This window comes from Grampus griseus (assembly GCF_964374135.1).
Source record: "Grampus griseus genome assembly, chromosome: 3".
Lineage (NCBI taxonomy): Eukaryota > Metazoa > Chordata > Mammalia > Artiodactyla > Delphinidae > Grampus > Grampus griseus.
This window is the reverse complement of record NC_139019.1, coordinates 11509160-11535810: the sequence shown is the minus strand read 5'-3', so window position 1 is coordinate 11535810 and position 26651 is coordinate 11509160. Positions and strand designations below refer to the sequence as shown.

Sequence of the window (26651 nt, the reverse complement as noted above, 5' to 3'; positions counted from 1 at the left end):
TTTCACTGAAACTCAGCCAGAAGGAGGAAGCAGTGGAGGAGACCCTACCAGAAGGCTAAACGTTGAAGTGCTTGTGTCCTCAGACCTCTTGTCTCTATCTATACTTGTGATCCAGAAGAAACTTACCCAGGCCATGGTTCTCAATGCCATCTCTAAGCTGATGGCTTCTACATTTTAATCTCTAGCCCTTGAATTCCCAACTCAACAGCTCTATGGGCTGTCTGTTGGACATCTCAGACTAAACGTGTGCAGACCAGAATGGATTCCGTGGCTCTGCCTTTCTGACATCACTCACATCCCTTTCCCCCTTCCCTTCTTCTTTCTAACCAGGTTCGACTTCCCGTTGTTCCTGGAACATGATCACCCTAAGCTTGTACCCACTTCAGGACCTTTGCAACTACTGTTTCCACTGCCTGAAAAATTCTAGCTCTAGATCTTTACATCACTTCATTCTCCTCCAGAAATACTTCATTGACCACCTTATCTAAAATGCCTCACCCTCTTATCCTGCTGAATTTTTCTTATATATTTCTTTGCATATTGGTTTGATTGTCATGTCTACCCCTTAGAAAGTCAGCTCTGTGAAGGCAGGATATTGTCTTTTTTATCACAATATCCCTTGAACTGTGCTGATACAGAGAAGGTGCTCAGGGAATATCTGTTCAATGACTAATGACTTTTTCTTGATTATGGGCTTGAAACAACTGCTATATAAAGAACAGGAAGAGTCCTCTGTGACAAAATACGATAATCATTTAGATCAAACCTTTATTTAAAAATTAATGAAAATGACATCAAATTATAGCACTTCTTCAAGCGTAGTAGTTACGTATATATGCATATATGTGTGTGTATGCTTTTCTCCCTGCCCTTGGGATGTTCTAGGGGAGCATATCTGGATAGTTCTTGATGGGCCAGTAGATGCCATCTGGATTGAAAATCTGAATTCCGTTTTGGATGATAACAAAACTCTAACCCTTGCCAATGGTGATCGGATTCCCATGGCTCCAAACTGCAAGATTGTTTTCGAACCTCATAACATTGACAATGCTTCGCCTGCTACTGTCTCAAGAAATGGGATGGTTTTCATGAGTTCTTCTGTCCTTGATTGGAGTCCTATTCTTGAGGTATGATTGGAATCTTTTTTTTTTTTTTTTTTTTGTATAATTAAAGAGGGAAACAGATCCTTTAGCATTCTTTTAGAGTGTGCGCTGATTTTTCTGCAGACCTGTTGGTGTAATTGCATTTTAATGCTGATGTTTGTGGAAGATCCTTGAATGCTCTGGGACCTTCAGCCCAGGTTGTCCCTTACAGGTTTCTTCAGTGCTCAGGGTTCTTCGGTTCTGATAATTTTAGACCTGTGAATTACACCCCGTGGGCTGGGGAATAATTGCAAGGCCTAGGTGAATCAATAATCCCACTAGAGACTTCTCTGGTGGTCCAGTGGTTAAGACTCTGAGATCTCAATTCAGGGGGCCTGGGTTTGATCCCTGGTCAGGGAACTAGATCCCATATGCCACAACTAAGAGCCCGCATGCCACAACTAAGACCCAGCGCAGCCAAGTAAATATTAAAAAAAACAATCCCACCAAACTGTGAGTGAATAAGGAAAATTTAATTGTATCACTTTGGGGATTCATGATATTTTAAAAAGGTACTCATTCAGTTGCTCGTGGATTCCCATGAACACAACTGTCTTAGAATATTAACTCGAAGAGACAATTTATTAAAATTTATATAAAGAATTTTTATGAGATTCAATAGTCATAACGTTAGTTTTAAGTTCACACTTGGAAATAATATTTCAGATAATATCTTTTCAATTCATGATAAGGTATATTATTTTATTACTACTAATGTATGTTAGAGTATGTTGATTATCATAAGATTATAATTGAATGCCTTGCATACTTAGATATTTTACTAAATAAATATTATAGTGTAAGGAAGAACGCTTATTAGACAAGCCACCTGTAAAATCTTTTTTGACATTGTTGGTCAAATTATTTTTATTTACATAAGTTTTTCGGAGATAATTTTGATTGAAAACTTATGAATTCATATTTTAAATCAAGTAGATGAAGATGTGAAGAAGGAGGGGATTTTTAAAGCAAAATGATACTGAAGTACAGTTTAATATGTCATTGAAAATGCTTCTGAAGATTTCAGATTTCACAGTTAAATTATCCATCCTTTAAGAAGAATACAGAGCAAGAGTTCTCAACCCTGGCTTTGCAAGAATAATCACCAATGACAGTTCTTTAAAATACAGATGACTGGGCTTCCCTGGTGGCGCAGTGGTGGAGAGTCCGCCTGCCGATGCAGGGGACGCGGGTTCGTGCCCTGGTCTGGGAAGATCCCACATGCCGCGGAGCGGCTGGGCCCGTGAGCCATGGCCACTGAGCCTGCGCGTCTGGAGCCTGTGCTCCGCGATGGGAGAGGCCACAACAGTGAGAGGCCCGCGTACCACAAAAAAAAAAAAAGAAAAAAAAATACAGATGACAGTGTCATACCTCAGTCTATCAATTTAGAATCTCTGAGGAGGAAGGTGCAGGAGTTATTGTGTTTAAAAATTTTTTTAAAAAAAGTACCACAATGCATTCAGCCTTGGTAACCACAGATGCAGCAAACTCCAAGTGAAAATGGATTTGTGATTTTCCCCCAAATACTTTAAATTCACAAAGGCTTTTAAACAATACTTTTACACTATTTGCTAATGAATATTTACAGTTTGCTATTTATGAAATGAGCTTCTATTATATCTGTCCATGTTGAGGCTGAATAAGGCCTTTACCGCTAAGTTGCTTACAAATGGCTAGCAAGAAGAAAGCCTCACAAGACTGGAGGTGTTTAGAGCAGGGCAGGGCAGCTCTGAGAGAACTACTAGAGGGCAGACCAATGGGGAAGTTGTGTTCATGGGAATCCACGAGCCTCTGTGAGCCACGCTGATTGCATAGCACCATGAGCTTGAAAGTGCTGTGTTTCCTTTTTGTTGCTGTGCAATCATGTTGAATTCATGAAATGATGGATGATTGAGAATCAATATTTTATTGCTTCTGTTCAGAATTTCTAAGAATGACCTGATCTCTTGATGCCAAGGGAACTTTCCTCACCGGAAGAAAATATTGTGTTAAGTGATATTTTGTTATGAATCACATGTAGTTTCCTAAGATTGGGTTTCCAAATGACTGAATTCCCCATTTTCCTGAGTATTCTTTGATATTTTTTCTACATTGGTTATTCATTAAATTAGAAGAAATAAAATTGTGATAAACCTTTGTTTCCTAGTTTGAAAAATCTGGGGATGTATTTCCTTTGTTCATCTTTTATTCCTTTTTCTTTTTCTAAGTTATTTCCATGTATATGCCTCCTCATTTTCTCCAAAATATTTTAATCAAGAGCCGAAAACTTTTCCCTCCATCTTGCTTCAAGACCTGAGCTTATGTGTAGTGTAGTAGCTGAATGTAGGGATGTTGGAATCAGACTCTGGGTTTGAATTTTGACACCTACCAGCTGTGGGATCCTGGTCATGTTGCTTAAACTCCTTGGGCCTTAGTTTCCTCATCTGTAAAAGGATAATAACAATTCCTACCTCACAGAGTTATTTTGAGCATTAAATGAGGTAATACATGAAAGAATTTATATCAAGGTCTGGTACATCAGAAGTGCAGTATAATCATTAGATATTATTATTATTATTGTTAACCGATATTTAGATAACTTTTGTCCAAAAATGGCCATTTTTCTGGTGTGCTAATAAATTCAATTAATGCATGCATCTGCAAACCAACAGGGTTTTCTTAAAAAATGTTCGCCTCAAGAATCTGAAATTCTTCGTCAGCTGTACACCAAGTCATTTCCAGACCTGTATCACTTCAGTATTCAGAACTTAGAACACCAGATGGAGATGCTGGAGGCCTTTGTGATCATGCAAAGCATCAACATGCTTCAAGGCCTGATCCCTTCCAAGGTAAATCACTTAACTTTCTAGAACTCTCTCTCCTTTTAGCTGAGCCATACTGTGCAGGGTCTGTGATATTTGAACATGATTCTTAGAACGATGGAGAAGTGGGGAGGTTTCAAACATGGATAGTGCATATTTTGTGTTTTTCTTTCATTTCTTTTTTTTGTTTGTTTTTTTCCACAAAGCAAACCACAGATTTGTGGATTAGGGGCAGGTTCTCAGTTGTCTAACAAGCATTCAAAATTTATTTTGGAGACCAGCTTGGTATTCCCAGAGATCAGTTCTGCATTTGTTCTCCAGTTTTATTCATCTTTCCCTCATTCTTGTTTTGGGGGAAAACTGTTATCCCTTTTAGATCTTTGCTATTTTCATTAAAATGTCAAAGCCAAGTTTTGGTTTGAGAATTAAGTAAGTAAAAGAAAAGTTTCTTTCGTGCTCAGGAACAAGGTGGGGAGGTCACGCCGGAGCACCTGGGGAGACTCTACGTCTTCTCCCTAATGTGGAGCGTCGGGGCAGTGCTGGAACTGGATGGCCGGCGCCGCATGGAACACTGGCTGTGCTCCCAGGAGAGGCTAGCCTTGGACCTGCCGCCTCTAGCAGGGCCTGACGACACCATGTTTGACTATTACGTCGCATCTGATGGTGAGCCCCTCTCTTCTATCCATCCATCACACGTGGGACCAGTTTTTTTCAAAATGGCTAATATTTACACTCTATTTATCTATCTACCTATCATCTATCTATCATCTATCAATCTATCATCTAGCTAGCTAGCTAGCTAGCTATCATCTATATTTCTAAATGGTAATGAAAACTCTTGGCTGTAAAATTGAAATGGAAATGTTTATGTGCGTATGAAAGAGAGTCAATTGTTTCTTTTTCAAATATTTATTTCAATTGAGTTCCAAATGCACATTTTCTTGTTCAATATATCGTGTACTGAACATTTAATGAAATAAAAACAAATTAAAAAAAATCACCAAATCAGATTTCAGCCATTCATTCGATATAATCAGCAACTTATAAAAAAATGACAAAGTAGGTATATTTTTATGAAATAGGTGTGTATATCTATACATCTGTATCTATGCATGTATTGCAATACTTTAAGTTTATTTAAATGTGCGTACATATATATAAAGTACATATATACACATATATGAAGTACAAATATACATAATATTTATATATGGCATCCTAGGATGTTTTATTTTTGGTTTTACAGTTAAGGAAGTACATAATGAAAAATGATTTTAGGTATATACGACTATCAATCTCCTGTATTTTTCTTTTTAATAAATTATTTATTCATTTGGCTGCGCTGGGTCTTTGTTGCTGCGCGTGGGCTTTCTCTAGTTGCGGCGAGCGGGGCCTGCTCTTCGTTGCGGTGTGCGGGCTTCTCATTGAGGTGGCTTCTCTTGTTGTGGAGCACAGGCTCTAGGCACGCGGGCTTCAGTAGTTGTGGTGCACGGGCTCAGTAGTCATGGTGCACAGGCTAAGTTGCTCTGTGGCATGTGGGATCTTCCTGGACAGGGGATCAAACCTGTGTCCCCTGCATTGGCAGGTGGATTCTTAACCACTGCGCCACGAGGGAAGTCCCCTGTCCTGTATTTCTATATACACTTTTTGTTTTTGAAAACCTACATGTTTAAAAAGAAAATTCCAAGATACTTCTTACTATTTCCTAATATTACCACTTTGGAAATAGTTTCTTGGGAAATTTTGACTCCGCGAACACATACTGAAATACTTAGATGTCTGAATTTAATGCATTTTACTTTGTGGGGAATTTTTGGAAGATGGCTTCATGAGATTCAAGGAAGTCTGCTCATTATAATTAGGAATTAAATTATTAATGGGAATAAGAAGATGTAAATGTTCTCTGTTCACCTCAGGTAAGTGGATGCACTGGAAGACGTGTACTGAGGAATATGTGTATCCATCTAATATCACCCCAGAATATGGCTCCATCCTGGTGCCAAATGTTGACAATGTGAGAACTGACTTCCTAATTAAAACCATCGCTAAACAGGGCAAGGTATGGCTCTTTCACTTTTATTAAAAGTAACATATTTAAAAATGTCCCTTGAAAACATGAAGCATCTTGTGACCACCTAGAAGGGTGTGATAGGGAGGGTGGGAGGGAGATGCAAGAGGGAGGGGATATAGGGATATATGTATACATATAGCTGATTCACTTTGTTATATGGCAGAAACTAACACAACATTGTAAAGCAATTATACTCCTATAAAGATGTTAAAAAGAGAAAAAAGAAAACATGAAGCATGTTGCATTTATTTTAGAATGTTTTATGTTGCTATTTAGAATAAATAAAAGTATTAGCCAAATTAATATACTTCTTTTATTATTCCTCAGTAACAATATTAAAGTTGAATAGCTTTAATTCATAATTAAGTAATGATTTTTCATATATTGAGAGAAAGTGAATTTTGACTTGTTTTTCTAAAGAGAAATCCTTCTCTTTTGATCATTATATTATTTTGCCATGGCTGCCATAACAAAATACCACAGGCTCAGTGGCTTAATCAACGAACATTTCTTTCTGTACAGTTCTGGAGCCTTGAAATGCAAGATTAAGGTGTTGGTGGGTTTAGTTCTTTTGGAGCCCTTTCTCTCTCCTTGGCTTGCAGATGGCTGTCTTCTCACTGTGTCTTCCCATGGTCCTTGTGTGTGCATCTTTGTTTTTCTGTGTGTCAAAATGTCCTCTTCTTGTAAGGATGCCTGTTAGACTGAACAAGAGCCTACCTTAACGGCCTCATTTTTCATGTAATCATCCCTTTAAAGACCCTGTCTCCAAACGTAGTCACATTCTGTGGTACTGGGGGTTAGGGCTTCCACATATAAATTTTGTGGGGACACAATCCAGCCCATGACAATAATTTTATTGTATTTCTTGGACTTCTTTCTCAACTCCTATTTTAGGCTGTGCTGTTAATTGGTGAACAAGGAACAGCCAAAACGGTCATAATCAAGGGATTTATGTCAAAGTACGATCCTGAAAGCCACATGATCAAGAGTCTGAACTTTTCTTCTGCAACCACCCCGCTGATGTTTCAGGTACTGGCTTACTGGTGCTGCTGGTTCAGTGCAGGTTTGCGATAAGCTTTGGAGGCTCAAATGTCATGCTGTTCTTCTGTCCCCATTGAACTTCATGTGCACTTTCACAGCCATAGTAAATCCCCTACATACGTCTTCCATTATCTCTATTTTTCTATTGCAATAGAATCTCCCCCTAGTTAGATGATAACATATAATCTTAAATTATGGAGAAATAAAAAGATTATATATGGTGTTAAAAGCCTCAACTCTGTTTAGAATATCTCTGTAGAAAAGCCTGTGAACATGCAAAATCCAAAATTGAAAGAAATATTTTTTAATTCCCCACCTAAACCTACTTCTTCTCCCTACTGTCTGCTTTTCTGTGGGTGTTACTATTATTCTAGTCATTAGGATAGACACACTGGAGTCATCTTTGATGGTCTTTCTCTTGAGTCAAGGACTGCTAATATATCTAAGGAAATACTTTTCATGTTGTTTCCTTTTTCTCCCTTCCCCCTATCCACCTCTACATAATCTACTTCATGATTCCACAACAGGGTATTAGCATCAAAGAATCTTGAAGCTGGTCTTGCTTCAAGTCTGATCTTCTTCAAATCTAGTTTCTATTCTTTTTCCAATCTCTGGTTCCTATTTATCTTGTTGTTCACTGACTTAACATTCCACAATGGCTCCTATCATCAACTGCAGCAAAGAATACAATCTTAGAATCTTAGCACATTAAAGATTTTGCTTATGGCATCATTGAGGAGGAACAGAGAACAACTCTCAAGTTTGCATGGCTTTTGTCAATGGAACTGCCAAGACTGACCAGGGCTTGCAGTGGCTAACTGGTTCTTTTTCTCCTATTCCTAAATTATTTAAGAAACCAGAGAGTAAATCTTAAACTTCAGTCCATGCTTTAATTGTTTGCAAATAATCTATGATACCTTTATTAGAACGTTAATACATTAATAAAAGATACAGTTTATAAATTGAAATGTATGAAATGGTACACTTGAAAAGATACATATGAAAAAGAGTTAGGAAAAGGTACATTCATAAATTGAAAATGGAAGGGAAATTTTTAGGGGAATTCAAATCCAAAGAACTTCATTTTTGATTAACTTCGTTGTTCTTTAGTTGTTGGAATGAAAATATCAAAGAGCAATGAGAATTCTTGAGAACAAGGCTAAATCATGACTTTTTAATCACTTAATGTAATTGGTGACTACACAGTGCCAAAAAACTAAGACCATTGATTAAGTTTCTAAATAAGACTGTCAAAACATTATGCTCCTCTGTTACAGATGGAATTTCCAAAACTGGCTAGCCTTCTATCATTAATGAATATCATTTACACACTGTTGTGTTGAGAAGGTCTGGATCGAAGGTGAACCCCAGACTGCAGTGACTCAGCGGTGGTATTTTTGTGTTTGGGGAACTGCACACTAGATTATCCTAGGCTGGCAAGGTGCTAACATTATACACATTCCATTGATACTATTTTATATTTTTAAAAGTTTGTTTTACTTTTGGAGAACATCTCTTTAAAGGTTGTAATATAACCTTGCTTGTGGGTGCAGATTGTTAAGCATTAAATCAAAGTGTGATTTTTTTTCATTATGTAAGGTAGCTATCCAGCTCTTCACATTTCTTGGGAGTGGATTGAATCTTTAGGGCTGCAGTGCAATTCTGACAGCAACCACCTGGAGTTAGTGCAGACTTCACAGGTGAAGGGCTCAGTCCCTACAAAACTTCCCTCACTTCAGAACCAGCCACAAGCTCAGGGGTTCCCAGGCTACCAACACTTCTGAACAATTGGCTGCAAACTGAAAGGTTTCTATGACCCTGTCAGTTGTGATAATTCACCAGAATGACTCACAGAATTTAGGAAAATGCTATGCTTATGATTATGGTTTTATTATAAAAGATATGAATTGGGATCAGCCCAAAGAAGATGCATAGGGCAAGGTCTGGGAGGGTCCCGAATGTGAACCTTCTTTGTCCTCAGGATGTATTACTCTCCATGCATATCTGTGTATATCAGCAACCAGGAAGCTCACCTGAGCCTCATGTCCAGAGTTTTTACTGAAGTTTTATTACATAGGCATGATTGGTTGGCCACATGATTGAAGTCAGTCTCCAAACCCCTTCCCCCTGGGAAGTCAGCTGATATCACGTGGTTTAAAGCCCTAACACTCTAATCGTAGTTTGGTCTTTCTGGCATGAGTGGTCTGAGGGACCCACAATGAATAACAAAGACGTTCTTATTATGCGGGAAATTCCAAGGGTTTAAAGGCTCCCTCCTAGGAACCAGGGACAAAGGCTAGCCAAATTCTTTAGTATATGGCAAGGAGTTGTCACGTATTTTTGCTAGTAACTCTTGGTGATATTTACCCCTCTCAGGTGGTAAAGACCTGTGCTTTATGTCTCTATAGCATGAAATACTTATTAATTTCCTAGAAAAAGGCACACGTAATCTAGAAAACATCCTGTTTATTAATATACAAATTCATAAACCGTGTAATAAATTTCTAGAAGCAGTACCATATCGAAGTATAATAAATTAGAAGAAGAAAAAAACAGGTTTTCATAACATGAACATCTGTATTCTTTAGGGTTCCATTATCTGATTCACAACTATTGATGTTTAACCCAAATCCTTCCTATCCTTCAGTAAGAAGTGGTCTCAACACTTCACTATTTCTTTTTCTGTTCAGAGGCATCACAGGATCATCTGGTCTGTTTAGTGCCTGTTTTGACTGCTAAGCATCAGGGCTTTCAATTAAGCTAGACTCATTAGTTTTAGAAAACTTCCAATTAGCCAAACTGCTGTAATTAACTTTCTCAGTATAATTTTCAGCCGTTCATGCTAAACAAGGGCTGATGGAACTGAGCATTTGTCTCTGTGTGTCCCATTTATTTGGATCCAAACCAAATTGAAATCGTAGATGAGAAAATAGATACCGTCCATCCCTCCCGTGTTGCCATGATGGCACATGTGTCAAGGACACACATCTGTTACTTGACAGGTTGTTTTCATCTGAACTTCCTTTGTTTTTACCATGGTGTCACTTTCACATCTTTTATCAGCAGGAGGACAGACTCTATGTCCCTCTTTTCCTGAGACTGTCCAGTTAACTTCTGTTGTCTCAGATGAATAATGAATAGCATACCTGTTACTATCCAAAGTATGAAGTTTGGACCAAAATTATATGGTCACCCTCTTTTTGGCTAAGGAAATTTCAGTTAGTCTTTTAAGAGAGATGATTTTTTTTTTCAAAACAAATATTGTTTTAATTTTTTTATTTTTGAAAGTAATTCACACGTACCTTTAAAAATGTAAACAATACAGAAAATAAGACGAAAAAGAAAATTTCTTAAGAGAATTTCTGAAAAGATTTCTCTGTTCTAAAAATAATCTCGAAGTATTCCGAGTGCAAGAATCGTCTTACAAATGTTTGTGTAGCAATAGGTTTTGTTTTTTAAAAATGACAATTGTAGAGCTTGGAAGGAAATTCCACATTTTTTCCGAGACTCAGAACCACTTTTCCTAATGAAATCTTATGTAGAAGACTAATCTATCAAACAGGTAACAAGGGATTTGCTTTGATGGAATTGGAGCTGGCCTCCTGAAATCCCTTCCAACCTCCTTCTTGCTTCCTGTAGGGGCCTGTGTGATTGAAGAAAATCCTTTCTATGCTTCAGAGCATAGCCTGAAGACCAGTTTCCAGAGGAGACTCTTAAGATATAATATGTGAAAGTATTTTTTTATGGTAAAAAGCTCTCTAAAATTGTCAGGTTTCACTGTTAATATTAACACACTCAGGTTGAAGAAGATTGAAATACTCATTTGAGTTCCCAGAGAGTTAGTTGGTGGCAGAACCTGGGTGAGAAACCAAGTTCCCATGTCTTCCACTGTGCTTTTCCAGTTCACCCATCTGATCCTTCCAATGACTTTTCTTTGTTCCTATTAATATTAAAATGGCTGATTTATCACAGTGCATTTTTAAATTTTTATCTTTTTAGTTATATATTATTATATTTTGATGTTATTTTTGGTGTAATTTTACTTTTTGTAATATGCTATTGAGAATTTTAAACTTTACTAATATAAGCCTGTTTTCATTTGGTTTTGATGAGTTACAATAAAATGGAAAGGTAGATTTCTTAATAAAAAGCATAAGCTCTCCATTTTTATCTTTTAGCTAAATAGCAGATACATGGAAGCCTAAACTTAAGTATATTTTATATTTCAGTTTGATTGGATGTAATATGTATGAAAAATGATTTAAATGCTGATATATAGAGATACCTATAGTAATAAAAAATATCTTTCATTTTTATGATGCATTAAATTCACTAAGTGCCTTCACATGTATTATATCATTTATGGATAATATTCTGTTGTGTGTATACACACATGTACATGATTTATGTATCTCTATATACATTCCCACTTTTGAGCTGTGGTTCAGTGACTTATGTGGTTTAAAATGACTTATAAGTCATAAAGCTAATAAGTGGGGGAAGTAGCCGTTTAACCCCTTTTTTTCTAACTTTAAACCCAGTCAGAGCTATTGCATAAGGCCATTGCAGTTTACGCACATTTTGTGTTATGTCCCATTCACAGAGACAATAATGTGAATAGTGAACCCAAGAACTGGGCAGTGCACAACCTCCTCAACTGTACCTGTTCCTCCCCCTGGCTGGGGAAACAGACATGTGTACAATCAAGTATAGCTGATGTGATAAGTGCTACTTATGGAGTAATCTAAGTACCCTGGAGCCCAGAGGAGGAGGGGATTCATTTCGTTAGGGAATTACAGGACAAAATGTAATGAAAGAGTTGACCATTACTTGGGGGAATTTAATATTTATATAATGTTAATAATTTAGGGATTACAGAGGCTGAATTGTCTATTAAGAGACTAATTCAGAAAATTGAATTGCCCTAGTTTTAGAGCTTTTCATTTGGAATGAAGAAGAGTAGCGTAGAATGGCTTTCCTCAACCCCATTCCTAAGTCTATCTGGATGACTAACCATCTGTTTTTTATGTCTAAAATGTCACTGTCACAGCTGGGGTTCGCTCTAGTATCCCATGTATGTGTGAGCTAGACAGACAATGAGGTCAGAAAGTTGTTTAGGTGCCATAAATTGCTTCAGATGATGTCATGCTGACTACCATTCTCCTATTTCAGAGTCAAGTTATTGTCTATTCTCAGAGAACAGCATAAACTACCCTTAGTCCAGGCCCTTGCTAGAGATTTCAACTCTTTACCAATAAGCTGGGTTGAGAGAAGTGACTTTTATGGAAGATCATTTATCTAAGTCAATATTTCACAAATTGTGTTTGGGTACTACTAATGCTGAGAGATTTCTGGCTCAGAAATGGCTATGTTAGGAATAGGTAAATAAGGATCTCTTAATGAACACTGTAAATCAGTCTGAGAGGAGAATCATTTTATTGTTTTATTGTTAACTGACTATGAACGAATGAAGACCGTGATGGGCCGGAACCAAGAGCCTGAAAAGGAATGTTTAGAAATGAGACTGGAAGGTGAGCAGGGAGCATCATGGTGTTCCTTGTAAGTCACTAATAAGGAACCACTGGAATACTAAGCAGTATTACATCAGCACTCAGCAAGTTCGTTCTGGCTGCAGATGGAAGAGAGAGGGCCGTACTCAGAGAGACTTGAGAGGAGATGGTTACAGTAATTCCTCCAGAGAGAGGTTGACGTGGACCAAGATAGTAAGAGTGGGAATGGAAAGAGCACAAGGATGTGTTCAAATTGTGGTTGCGAAGCAGAACAGACAGGACTCGTTTTTGGTTGAGTGGATATTGTTGGAGGAGAGGGATGGGAGAGAGAGAAAAAAAGTTAGAGATGACTCCCAAGTTTCTTGTCTTTATTGATCTATGTATCAAATATTTACAGATAAATATTTTGTACCAGACACCTTTCTAGGCACTGAGGAGGCAGTGATGAACAAGATAAACAAGGTGCCTGCCTCCCTTGCGTTCTAGTGGGAGAGACAGACAATAATCAAATCAATGAATATACCTATTTGGTTTTATTAACTGGACTATGGTTTATATCACCAAAAAGATGGATGAGGTGGGACAGTAGATCAAGGACACCAGGGAGAAGGTGGCTGGCAGAATACTACAAAGATGATAAATTATTCTTTAAACTGATTTCTTTGGGGAGACAGAAGAGTCTAGACAAAATTGTAAATCACACAATATAGACATTGTATTTGACTTATAAAGAAGTTTCCAGGCCTGACTGGAGGCAGGGAGGGCAATTTAAAAGGTTGTGACATTAATCCATATGAGAAAGACAACTAACTGATCAGGGGCATATCATTTTTCAGAGAGGATGAGATACATTAAAAAGCAGTATTTAAATTGCAATAGGCCTTATCGATGTTGGATGTGGCAATGTTTGGTTGAGATTTAGGTAGTTGGTGCTAAGCCCTGAGATGAGCACCTAGGAGTGGGTGCAGATTTTGTGATGCGGCAGAGAGGTCTGCGTTTGGATATGTTGATTCTGTGATGCCATGGATCATCTAAGTGGGGAAGTCCAGTTGGAGACACTAGTCCAAGTGTATGGTTTTCCTAAATATTCCCAAACACATAGATCGATGATGGAGGAGAACATGAAGTTACTGTGCTTCAGGCTTTTGGGAGATCTTATCCAACTCCCCAGTTCATTCGGTAACTATTTAATGGCCAGCAGTTATGAACACAGGAAGAAGTCTCAGCTTCTAGGTTCACAAGCTATTTAATTTTTCTCCCTCCTTTGTTTTTGTTTTTATCAACTTAGCTTTTTAATTATATATATATATATATATATAAAAGTAATAATTTTATATATTAAAATGAATTCCTTCTAGTAATTTCCTGCTATTTCAAAGAAATTAGGGTCATAATGAAGGGGAAGAAAGTGCAGGTATGTGGCTATTACTCCATATTATTTCACCTGTTCCACCTATGGCTTTTAGCTCTTAGAAGGCCCCCCAAGACATAAAATCTTCATGTGCCTATGAGTTCTCATTAACAGATAAGGGAATATCTGGAAGGCTCTAGTTTGCCATAGGGAGTTGTCAAGAGATTATTAATTGCTTTATCCATTTAAATTCATTGAGGAGAGCTAAATTTAGCCTAGTACATTACTTTAAACAGTTTTCTTTTATGTCAGGGGAATATGAAATTCTTCTTGCCATTGTACTGTTGTCATGGGAAATTTGTGTGATATGTTTATATATCTTTCTATTTTAAAATGGTGAAAAATGTTCACATCTTTTGCTATTGTTCATTAAAGTGATGACAGAAAATTACAATTTGAAATTACCAAACTGGGGGAATTTTCAAGGACAGATGTATAGATTTTTGTTTATATCTTGGCCTTATTTCTTGGTTGTATCTTGAAGGGTTATTAATGTCATTTTAACTGGTTTGCTCTTCATGAAATAAGGAAACTCTTTTTTGGATAGGATGAGAATGCATTTTACCTCAGTACACCTCCACTTTCTCTTATATTTTATACATTATCTTTAGCATGACTTAAATCATGAATCAGTGGGAATAAAACGAGGTCTTTAAGACAGTTTCTGGAGCATGAGAAGTGTGAGCCCTTTCTGTTTTCTTTGCAGTGCTGGCTCTGCTTACTCAGTACATATATTCTGAACAACTGATTGATTTCCAAACTACACTCTATGACCATGGAAATGTTAATACTGTAGTCAGTAGTCTGGGGTTCTTCCCTCATGTCCCCATTACTCCTTCCAACACCCCTTCTGTCAGTTTTAGTATTCCTCTCCACATTGCTAGGGCATTTTTTTATAGAGCACAGTGCAGTTTCCTCCTGTACCACCAAAGCTCAGAATGTATTGGATAGAAAAGAGGGGGCATTGTCCTCCACTTTGTGAAGGGGAAGAGAAGTGATTCAGTGTGATTGCATCTGCCCAAAGCAGACTGTGTCAGGCTACAGAAGCCAGTTGGCAGATTTCTCAACAAAGAGAGAACACTCTTCAGATTATGGCCGCCCGTGGAGCTCAGAGCAAGACCTGAGAAGCCTCTTGGACAGTAGCCCTGTTTAGCTTTGTTTATGATTATAAGGAAACTTTGAGGAGGGCTGGACCTTTGAATAATGGGAGTTAGGGTTATATTATATTGTCACCAACATAGGCACAATAAGACAAAACTAAGTCTGTAGAAATAAACAGAAGAGTCTCATCCCATTCAAGATTTACATTGATCAGAATTTTCTTTACTCCTAAATTAAACCAGATTTTCAAAGGTTATAAACGTTATGCAAGAAAAGTTAGGTACCTCATGCCCTGCTTTCCAGAATTAAGGGACATTTTTGTTTTTTTTCTGAGTAATTTCTGTCATTTCAAAGTTTCCTGGATTTTTAAAATAATTAACCATGTCAGGGGATATTTTCACAGATGTTTCTGTTGACTTTTCTATTTAACAGAGGACAATAGAGAGCTATGTGGATAAACGCATGGGCACAACATATGGCCCTCCAGCAGGAAAGAAGATGACTGTTTTTATTGATGATGTGAATATGCCAATAATCAATGAGTGGGGAGACCAGGTATATCGATCCTATTGTGTACTTTATTTGCCTAATTCCTCATTGATTTATTTTTTGATGAGTAAATATTTTTTACTTTTTCAACTTGCAATTCCTAAATTCCAATAAGGTCCATTATTTGGAAACACTCAAAGAGTTAGGTCCTGGGATATAAAGGAATGACATTTTAATTCTAAAAGTTGTCTTTCTTAGGTTACTAATGAGATAGTACGACAGCTGATGGAACAGAATGGATTTTATAACCTAGAGAAGCCTGGGGAGTTTACCAGCATTGTGGACATACAGTTTTTAGCAGCTATGATCCATCCTGGGGGCGGACGCAATGATATACCCCAAAGGCTCAAGAGGCAGTTCTCTATATTTAACTGCACGTTGCCCTCTGATGCTTCTGTGGACAAGATCTTTGGTAAAGTGAATGTCAGTGGGGCATGGGAGGGAAGAATCCCTGCTTGGGTTCCAGTGAGAATATATCCACCTAGAGGTCAACACAGAAAGAGCATTGGGTGGTTCCTTAGTCTATGGGCTTCATCACTCTCAAGCAGTGTATTTTGTTTATATAAAGATTTACTTTATTATGTATGTACTGAGTTGAGTGCTAAGTAGATTTTTTCTGCCTATGTATTTCTTTAAGAAACTGTCGCTAGCTTCTTAAGGCAGAAGGTTAAACATTAAATGGTCTTAGACACGATGAGATGCTTTCTTCGTGGGTATACATATTTGAGGTCTGCATTGATATAATGCCATACCAAAAGTTTATGTAGCTGATACCTAACCAACCCATATAATGATTTTGGCCAAAGAAATAATATTGCACAGAGTGGAGATTAGCCAGAGTCTGATCCTCAGAGTAATTAATAGGGTTGTGATAAATTACTGATTGATTACATATGCAGCGTTTCAGAAATAAATTCACCCAAGAAACACTAGTGCAATCGATAACCATAATTATTTAACTGAGAAATGAAAATGAGTTTAGAAACTGATTATGGAATCACTCTTTTCAGAAAAAGTGTAAAGTTATGCATGTATTCGTGTTAGGTACTAATTTACCATTTCTGAAATTGCAACTGAGAAAAAACTAACTAAGATTACCCTAATAAATTTCTGGCAGACTAAGAATGTCTTCTTAGTGCCCTAGGGTAGTGGAGTATGGCAGTATCTGCCTTCAATCACAGTGGTGGGCAAAGGTTTGGAAACCAAATGACATGGGAATTATCTAAACTTGGGAGAAGTAAAATGGACTAGAAGGAATGACTATTATTGCTTTTAATTATTCTTTTTTGCCTGGAAAATTTTACCTGTAAAGTAACTTAAAGTATTTTATAATGCATGGAAAGGCAACAAAAAAAATGGAGAAATCTTAGCGGATTCACGAAACCTCCCTTTTTTTATCTTTTTCTAAGGCACCTTTATATATTCATCATTGTTACCCATTTAATAATACTGAATCAGTTCAGCTAGAGTTTTCAGTAGTATTTCTTAGTCAACTTTTCAGTATTTGAATGCTAACTTGCTTGTAACTATACCTACTTGGTAGGTTTAAAAAAACCCCAAAGAACATTAATTAATAGAAATTTCTTTAATATGTGGTTAACTATTAAAATGTTTAATTATTTTTGTACTCTGCATTATAATGTTTTTCATTTTCACTTAGGTGATCTGAACTGTCAGTCAAAATGTTATGACTTTTTTCCCCTTTCAGGTGTGATTGGGATAGGATACTACTGTACCCAAAGGGGCTTCTCAGAAGAAGTGAGAGATTCAGTGACCAAACTGGTTCCCCTGACACGCCGACTGTGGCAGATGACTAAGATTCAAATGCTCCCTACCCCTGCAAAATTCCATTATATTTTTAACCTTCGAGATCTTTCTAGGATCTGGCAGGGAATGTTGAACACTACTTCAGAGGTTATCAAGGAACCAGATGTAAGTGATACACAAGAGAGTAAAACAAGTAACTTTGTTATTTATTATAAACTCTAAATATTCTTAGTAATGCAATTTTTAGTGGCATTATGAAAATATTTTGGGATGTTTTAGCATGGATATTTTTTTCTTTGCTGCTTTTCACGAACATAAATAAGGGAAAAGTATGCCAAAATATTTCTCTTTAAAAGTTTCAATTAGGACTTCCCTGGTGGCACAGTGGTTAAGAATCCGCCTGCCAATGCAGGTAACACGGGTTCGAGCCCTGGTCAGGGAAGATCCCACATGCAGCGGAGCAACTAAGCCCGTGCGCCACAGCTACTGAGCCTGCGCTCTAGAGCCCGTGAGACACAACTACTGAGCCTGTGTGCTGCAACTACTGAACCCCGCGCACCTAGAGCCCGTGCTCCGCAACAAGAGAAGCCACCGCAATGAGAAACCTGTGCACCATAGCAAAGAGTAGGCCCCGCTCGCTGCCAACTAGAGAAAGCCCGCGCACAGCAACAAAGACCCAATGCAGCCAAAAATAAAAAATACATAAATAAATACATAAATTTTAAAAATTCCAAATAAATTTGGTTTATGTTTAAGGAAATATTATATACAATTATTTTTTAATGAATAGAGTAAAAGGAAAAATTGATTTTGTTTTTTCATCATTTTCTTATACTAAATAATGGAAAGAATCCCTGTTGATCTTATTATATGTCTTCCTATTATTCATATTATAAACTTCATATCATAAACCTGACATTTTAACTTTAAAAAGTAATTATCTTTATAAATAAACTTTCAAAATTGAAGAATGAAACCATTTTGTTGTTAATCATCCATGATCTTTCTTTCCCATATAACTTGATGTACTAAAAGAAATACATATATTGGTAAAACTGAAAAGAGACAGAAGAGTAGAAAGTTCATTTGACAGAAAAATGAGCGTTTGTACGTACGCTCGAATAAAAGAGTTCCTAGCATTATAAGAACGCTCTTCGAACTAAAAGGGAATTCTAGTACGTAAAATGCAGTATGTATGTAATATGTAAAATTGTAAAGTATGTACTATGTAAAAATGCAGTATGCCTTTTTTTGCCAAAGCATAAGGCTAAGGCAACATCAGCCTGTTTTTCCATCCTTTTATGGAACCAAGGTTGTAGTTAAGCAAATAGGTTTTAGGGGACTTCTCCACTTAAACGCACCGAAAAAGTTGAGATATCAACCAAACTGTCACTAGACACATCCAATGTGGACTATTAAAAAAAACTCAGCTTTGCCTCAGATGCTCACAGAGTAGGTAACCACACTGACTGACTGCAAGAGGACGTTTTGGGGAAAACTCAGTCTCCTCGTTACAGAGAACTGGGGAGTCATTTTAACAGCAGTGAACATGTTAACTTGATTTTTTTCCCTCAGAGTTATTGACAAATGAATAGTGTTGTGGAATGCAGTCTTCCAAAATTACTTTTTGTGTAGCCATTTTTTGGTGCTTATTTAAAATCAGCATAAACTGGTCTAGCAATTGGTTTGTCATGAACTTTTGTCATAAGTGAATCATTAAATATATTTTACTAAAATTTTATTTTCTGGCCACCAAAGAACATTTGATCATTAGTAATATAATGGCTTAAAAGCCTTCTAACTTGCAAAACGTTACCAAGGTAAGAAATTTCCACCAGTGTTTCGTATTAAATAATTAGCTTAGACAAACATTTGTTATGCTTGCTATAGGAACAGGTATATTGAGCAATTAATTCTCTCAACTTCCAGTTAATTTTGGGTCCTGGATTATCTAGACTAGGTGATTGCTTTATGCAGATAATCCAGATTTTTGCCATAAATTTCCTTCACACTGTGTTAAGTAAATATATCTTTGTAATGATCTCAGTTGCATACATGAGAGTTGTTTATATGCAACTTTTTTTTTTTTTTTTTGCGGTATGTGGGCCTCTCACTGCTGTGGCCTCTCCTGTTGCGGAGCACAGGCTCCGGATGTGCAGGCTCAGTGGCCATGGCTCATGGGCCCAGCCGCTCCGCGGCATGTGGGATCTTCCCGGACTGGGTCACGAACCCGTGTCCCCTGCATCGGCAGGCGGACTCTCAATCACTGCGCCACCAGGGAAGCCCTATATGCAACTTTTTATATTATGCTCTGGCCACATGAATGTAGGTGTCTTATCCAAACAGACTAATTGATCACAAACATAAGACTTTTATGTAGAGTATTAGTTTGTTGGTTGTTCAGAGTGATTTAGTATTTTGTCTAGGAATGTTTTTGTTTTAATTTAAAGGCTGAAAAGGAATATACACTACTCTCTATTTACTATACTTGAATGAGACCAATTTGAAATGAAGTTAAGTACATTTTAACTTATTTTATTTATTTTTAATAGGACAGTTATATTCATGAACAATTTGTTGTATACTAAGACTGTGCAAAGCATGTTTTATATCCTTGTATCCCCTGTACAAATGGCAGTAACATCTCCCACGTCATTTTGACAACCCCAAAATGTCCTTTTTTGGTCATAACACACCAAATGAAAACCATTAGTCTAGGATTTTGTTTCTAATGTGCTCCCAAAGCTGTTGTTCACATTAAAAGGAAACCAGTAGTGTTAATCTTAACTTTTTAAAATGTAGTATCTTAAATCAGGAAGGATGCTGCTCTGTGATATCGTCCACTTGAATTCCCAACTCCGGCTTAATGGGAATTAATAACACATTTTAATGATGCTTTTGACAGGAACTGTTAAGGCTGTGGAAGCATGAGTGTAAACGTGTTATAGCCGATCGTTTCACGGTGTCTGATGATGTGACCTGGTTTGATATGACTTTAGTAACCTTGGTGGAGGAGGAGTTTGGTGAAGAGAAAAAACTCTTGGTGAATTGCGGAATTGACACTTATTTTGTGGATTTCTTGAGGGATGCACCTGAAGCTACAGGTAAACTATTGAAGCAGAATTTGAAATTCCCAAAAGTGATATCTGAAGACAAGTTCAGTTCAGGGATGTTGAATTTCTGTTTAGTAAACTTTACTGAGACAAGCCTGGCACATATTAGGTGCTCAATAAATACAGAATGAGTAGATAAATGCATACTGATGGAGTTCAAAGATTAATCATTTTAATGCACAGCAGTCTTGGATATTAAGGTAGATTTGGGAGGCATACTATGGCAGAAGACAGTGCTAAAGACTTACAGCTGTCACATAGAGGTAGATTTAAGGAAGGGATCTCCCACACATTACCTGGGCAAGTCTCTGAACTTTCTTGAACCTCATTCTCCTCATTTATAAAAATAGAAATATTAATATATGAGTCATGGGGCACTGTGGGGAATAAATGAAATGTTATCTGTGGATGGCTTGGGCAGTCCGTGGCTTGTACTCATTGCCAGATGCAACATAGCAAAACTATGATAATTATTACTCGAGTATTCCAGGTGCTGAAAATAACAAGAAAAACCTCACATCCTCTGAGAGGGCTGTTGAATACAATTAGAAAGAGGTGGGTGATGTTGAGGGAAGATTTTGTGGTTATGGTTCCATAAAAAATTGAGATATATTACTTATGAAAAGAGGTGGGGCTCCAATTATTTTTTTCCTTCAGAAATAACTGAGCTTAAGTAGAATATTTTTCTTTCATTTAGAAACCTCTTCTAATACTGAGGAGGAATTTTAAGTTAATTTTCATATTCAAAGAGGCATGTTTAAACACATGCTATTTATATCTTCTAAATGATTGAAAATGACCAGGCAGCCCCTTACTAGATTAGATAAGGATATATGTGATCTGTTAAGTTTCTGAGTGACAATTGCAAAGGGAGGTTTATTGCTGGCTATGCAGTTGGACTGATCCTTCCACAAAAAGAAGCTGATACAGTTTATTTTCAATCAGGCCCCCCACATCCAAAAATCATGTAAAGGTAAGAGAATTTACAAGGTAATTAGAATTTATGTATTTTATTTCCTCTAGTTCAGAAGGATAAGTAACTAGATTACGGTTTTCTAGGAGCAAAGCGCAACTGCAGCATTGTGGGGCGGGGGCTGGAGGTGGGGAGTTTGGTTGGGGATGGGGTGAATGAGTCTAGAGGGAAGCACAGAACCTTTCAGTGACTTCAAAGCACTTTGTCAAAGCTTGAAATGAACATCTATGAAATAAGGAAGTGACTATTGAAATTCAGTTAGTGGGAGCTTTGCAAATGGACCAATCCTAATAATTATGTTAAATCAATTTCCTTGCTTTGTCATAAAAAGGTTAAAATACTTTATATTAGGACAGGGTCAATTGAAAGTAATTATGTACTATTAGATTTGGAAGATCCACTCACTCTTCTAGTACCCAGTGAATTTCTGGGTTGTTACTGTATCAGTATATTCAACTAATGTTAACTGATAGTGAATTTACCTATGCCCAATTTAGCTTTTTCTTTGGCATTATGCTTTATAGTCAAAGTTGGAAAAGTATTAAACTGGTATGTTATGTGTTTCTAATTTTTAAAAAAAGTTTAGTGATTTTAATACTTTTCCCAGTGAGATAACTCAATGTTTATTTATTTAGGAAATCATTGTTTCTATTTTATCTCTACCCTTCACCTCCATTCCCCCAAATTCACTTCTATTCTCACCACTAACTTAAAATTTCTGACTCATAAAATTTTCCTAAGCAAATGCAGTGACCTTTTTCTTTTTATTCTTATTAAAAATAATTTAATTTTTGATTTCTCTTGCTGATTTGGACATTAAATCCCTACTTTTTCAATCTTCATTAGCGAATATCTCTGGGAAGATCCTTGAAATGCCAATGGTCTATTATGGATTCAAATTAAATTCAATGTATATGACATTATTTGAAATTGACCTTTTCTATACATTTAAGAATTAAGACTGCATATGATCACAAACATTCTAATGCTTTGACTACTGTGTGCTTTCTTTTCTTTTCTAAAAATACATACTCTGACATTTGGATAAAAATCAGTATTATTCAGTGCTAAACTGTAGAGCTATGAGTGTATTAATTTAGGTTGAAGGAAGTGGTAAAGTCCAGTGATTTGAAGAAACTTAATTGATTGTTCTTCCCCAACCCCAGGTGAAACATCTGAGGAGGCTGATACTGAGATGCCCAAAATTTATGAGCCAGTTGAATCTTTTGATCAGCTGAAGGATCGTTTGAATATGTTCCTGCGGCTCTATAACGAGAGCATCCGTGGCGCTGGCATGGATTTGGTGTTCTTTGCAGATGCGATGGTCCACTTAGTCAAGGTCAGCGGCCACGCCCGGTAGCACCCGCACAATGACAGACACTTGTCTTTACTCCAGAATTTTTTTCCTCCTCTTTCATTTTCTTCTTCTAGGAGAAAATTCAGTTTAAAAATAAACCCAATGCTCTATTCCAATTTAATTTCTGAACTGAATGCAACATGTCAACCTATAGGTTTAAAATCAGAGCAGGTGTACTTCAAATGTGTGATATGATAATTTTATTCACTGTTGCTATACTGTTTCCAGCTCAGTGTTTTCACTACATAGAATGAATGTGGTTGGCATCTGAGTTGAAAGCACAGGCACAAAGTCTGCTTATATTTTGCATAATGCAAAGGATAACTATAAAAAATAATACATTAGTTTTGAGGACATTATGCTAAGTGAAATAAACCAGTCACAAACCCACAAATACTGTATGATTCCACTTATATGAGGTCCCTAGAGTAGTCAATTCATAGAGACAGAAAGAATGGTGGTTGCTGGGGGCTGAGGGGAGGTGAATGAGGAACGTTTAATGGTACAGTTTTATTTTTGCAAGATGAAGAGTCCTGGAGATGGATGGTGGGGATGGCTGCACACTTAGTGCCACTGGACTATACTCTTAAAAATGCTTAAGATGGTAAACTTTATGTTGTGTGTCTTTTATCACAATTAGAAATAATAATTAAAAATAGTGCATAAACAGTTGATTTTGAGTTGGGATGAAAATTCTGTTACAATGAAATCCACCAGGAAAGTACAGTTGCCTTTCTACTTTGTCATATGAGTCATTACAATTTCCAATCACAGTAATGATTGACCCTCAAAGGTTAGAAGTAAAATATATTATTTACTTGATACCTTACATGATCTAATTTATTGATGGTGGGAGATAATGCCATTTAAAGTTCGTCGTTGATATTCTCACTTTATTGATGTCAATTATGTTTTCAGACTACATCCTTTTAATTAGAACGAAGACAATTTGAGGCTGTCTCCCATTACTTAGGCTTAACCGTGAGGAACAACCTCATACTCACAAGTTGTCACCTCTAATAATTACAAAACCTTAGAACTGGAGAGGGCTTTAGAGGTTAGTTAGTCAACTCTCCCTCTGAAAATTGAGGAGGCCAGACTAAGTCAGGGAGAAGGAGGAAAACAGAGAGTGTGTTCTGAGGTTGGATGTCCCCAACATGAGGACACTTAGCTTGGAAACTGAATTCTCAGAATCTGAGATATCTACTGAATTATGAACGCAAATGTTCTTCCAAAGCCAAATATAAATAACATTTTGAAATTAGCTCCTAATTTATAGTTGACTAAAAGTCAAAAGGAAGAATGGAGATACTATCATATTTAATGATTAAAAGGAAGAAGACAAAAAGAATAACATTTTCTAAATAAATAATATCAAAGGCAACTTCATGACTAAGTGTCTATGGAGACAAAATCTGATTGGCTTGGGATTCCATAACAGCTTACATTGAAATGAGGTTATTTATGTTAGTCTTGTGCTTGAGGATGTTCGTTAGAAATGTTTTTTTTTTCTGGGTTTTGCAGCACAGATTATGCATTTCTTCACTTTGGGTATGACATTAAAGGCATGTGTGCCTCAGTACAGGTCCTTGACTGTGTTTTCCCTCACTCTCAGCCTCTAGTGTGCCTGCTCTGGGATTGGCCAAAGAATCCATGACTGGAGTTTCTGAGCTAAAATGCTACATTCCTCACTGTTTTCTAGGCCAACCCTCTCTTCTATACTCTTGCTTTCTGTGTGCAGTTACATCCAAACTCTGTCATGTGGGTGTGAGCCTTGAAATATGTGACCTAGTTATAAGACATGATAGAAGCCAAGAGACAGGATTGAAGATGAAAACTGCAGCAAAACAGGATGATCTGAAACCAATTGTGTTTCTTAGTTCCTTTCTTAATCAAAATAACAACTTTCTTTTAAAACCAAGAATATCTCTGCGATATCTCTTTTGCCTCTTTGGTTAAAGTTCAAATCATGGTGTGTATTGTTTTTCATGATCTAGTCCTTGCCTACCACTCTACCCCTTGTGCGTGGTGCTCTGCTTAGGGTGTAATCCAGAAAAATCAACTGCTTGTGCTTAAACACATCCTGATTCCAGAGCACCTCATCAATGCTGCATTCCCAGCAGGTGTTGTGTTGTATAGAATTTATCTGTTTGTATTTGTCTTTTCTGCCAGACTGTAAGCTCTGTGAGGGCAGGCACCCACTTTATTCCCCTTCATATTCACAGGATGGAGTATTGCTGAGACAGGCACACTTGTGATGCTTGATAAATAGGTTTAGAATTTAACCAAGTCCCCAATATGGCCCTAAACAACGCTTTGCACCTTATTTCCTGATATTTCCATACCTGGTAATGAAGTTCCCATCCCTATGAGGACACCTCAGGCCTTTTGCTGATTCTGAGACTTTGTGCATCCCATTCCCTCTTCTTAAAATTTACCTCACTTCCTCCCAGTGTGCCATTTTCTTTGCATCATAAACTTCTAGTTATCGTTCAAGATCTAGATCAAATTCCAGCTCCACACCTAAGACTCGCCTTCACAAGCAGTGTTGTTTCCTTTGCATTCTTTCCAGTTGCCATCATTCCTATCCACCCCAGCATTCACCATGGGGCATTATTGCATGTTTCTATTAATAGGTCTCTCAGGATGTGAGCACCTGTAAGGCAGGATGGGCATTATTAAGTTTTAAAATATTTGCTAAAGAAATTAAAAAATGAGTATCCGTATGTTACAATCTATAGATAATAGGACAGGATAGTCCCATTTGAAGTTCTCACTTGACTGTGTTTTCTCTTATAGTTTCTGTTTTTAACTAGATTATGAGTTTTTTGAGTCGCTTTTAAAGTCTTCTATTTGTTTATATATGATCATTTGTCAAATATGTTTTAAGAACTTCTCATGTGCTAGAAACTGGGAATGGAAAACTTTAGTTTAACACCTAAGCCCAGTTGCAGGAAAAGGTGTTGGGATGAAAGTTCCTTATACTTGATTAACAACAATTATTTAAAACCCTAATATATTCACCAGCATCAACTAAAGGAAATGGTTTATGAAAAAAGTTATATATTTTGAAAAAGTTAACCAAGAAACAACACAGACGATTCTAGGATGGCCTGCAGTAGCTTCTTACCTGTCTTATCTATCTATGCCTCTTGAAGTAACACCAGGGAAAGAGTAGGAATAGATGCTGGCAAAATCCTAAGAATTCTTGCCAGTACCACTCCTCCCCTGCCTATAGCAACTTAGGAGAGCATCACATGGAGAGGATGAGTAGGAGGCTGGAAGAGCAGAGCATATCACTTACTAATCTCACCAGGATCGGTGGACCAGGTTCTTAGGTCCACAACAAAAAAATGGTCTCCATTTCCAAGGGCTCACACTAAATTGGGGGATATAATCCAAAAGCAGTGGTAGTTCCAATAGGAATAGGGTATAGCCCCTGCCAGTGGAGGGAATCCTGAAAAAAGATGTTTAACAAAACCTTGTCAGAATGCAGAGCCGAGGTTGTGCCAGAAGGCTTCTGCCAGCACCAGAGAAGTGATCCTTTCTCAGCCCCCAGATAGCTTTCTATCATTAGTTTAGAGAAAAGCTGGCATTACAGCAAAACTGCAGGCTCAAACTGCAGTTAGGAGGGAAAGACAGTCATCACATAAGGTGAAAAATGCATCCAAGAGAATTCTACAGCGAATCCCCTTTAGGTGGGGTTGGAGACCTGACGGTGAAAGTAGTTTATCAAATACAAATAAAGCCAAAGAATCATGGACTTTTACCACAAATATGACCTGGAATGGTCTGGGGCTACTGACTGGCATAGA

At 37.2% G+C, this 26651-nt stretch overlaps 1 protein-coding gene across 1 annotated transcript in view; it reads left to right on the top strand.

Moving 5' to 3' along the window:
* Window positions 1-26651, top strand: part of DNAH5 (dynein axonemal heavy chain 5) — a gene marked incomplete at both ends in the record, with an annotated part of 219311 nt that overhangs the window by 111314 nt on the left and 81346 nt on the right. Inside the window, 10 exons of the mRNA XM_082652022.1 lie at window positions 886-1127; window positions 3794-3970; window positions 4405-4606; window positions 5860-6002; window positions 6909-7043; window positions 15510-15632; window positions 15825-16038; window positions 17335-17558; window positions 20299-20497; window positions 22646-22818. Coding sequence (XP_082508148.1) covers window positions 886-1127; window positions 3794-3970; window positions 4405-4606; window positions 5860-6002; window positions 6909-7043; window positions 15510-15632; window positions 15825-16038; window positions 17335-17558; window positions 20299-20497; window positions 22646-22818 — 1832 coding nt within the window. The remainder of the gene's footprint in view (window positions 1-885; window positions 1128-3793; window positions 3971-4404; window positions 4607-5859; window positions 6003-6908; window positions 7044-15509; window positions 15633-15824; window positions 16039-17334; window positions 17559-20298; window positions 20498-22645; window positions 22819-26651) is intronic.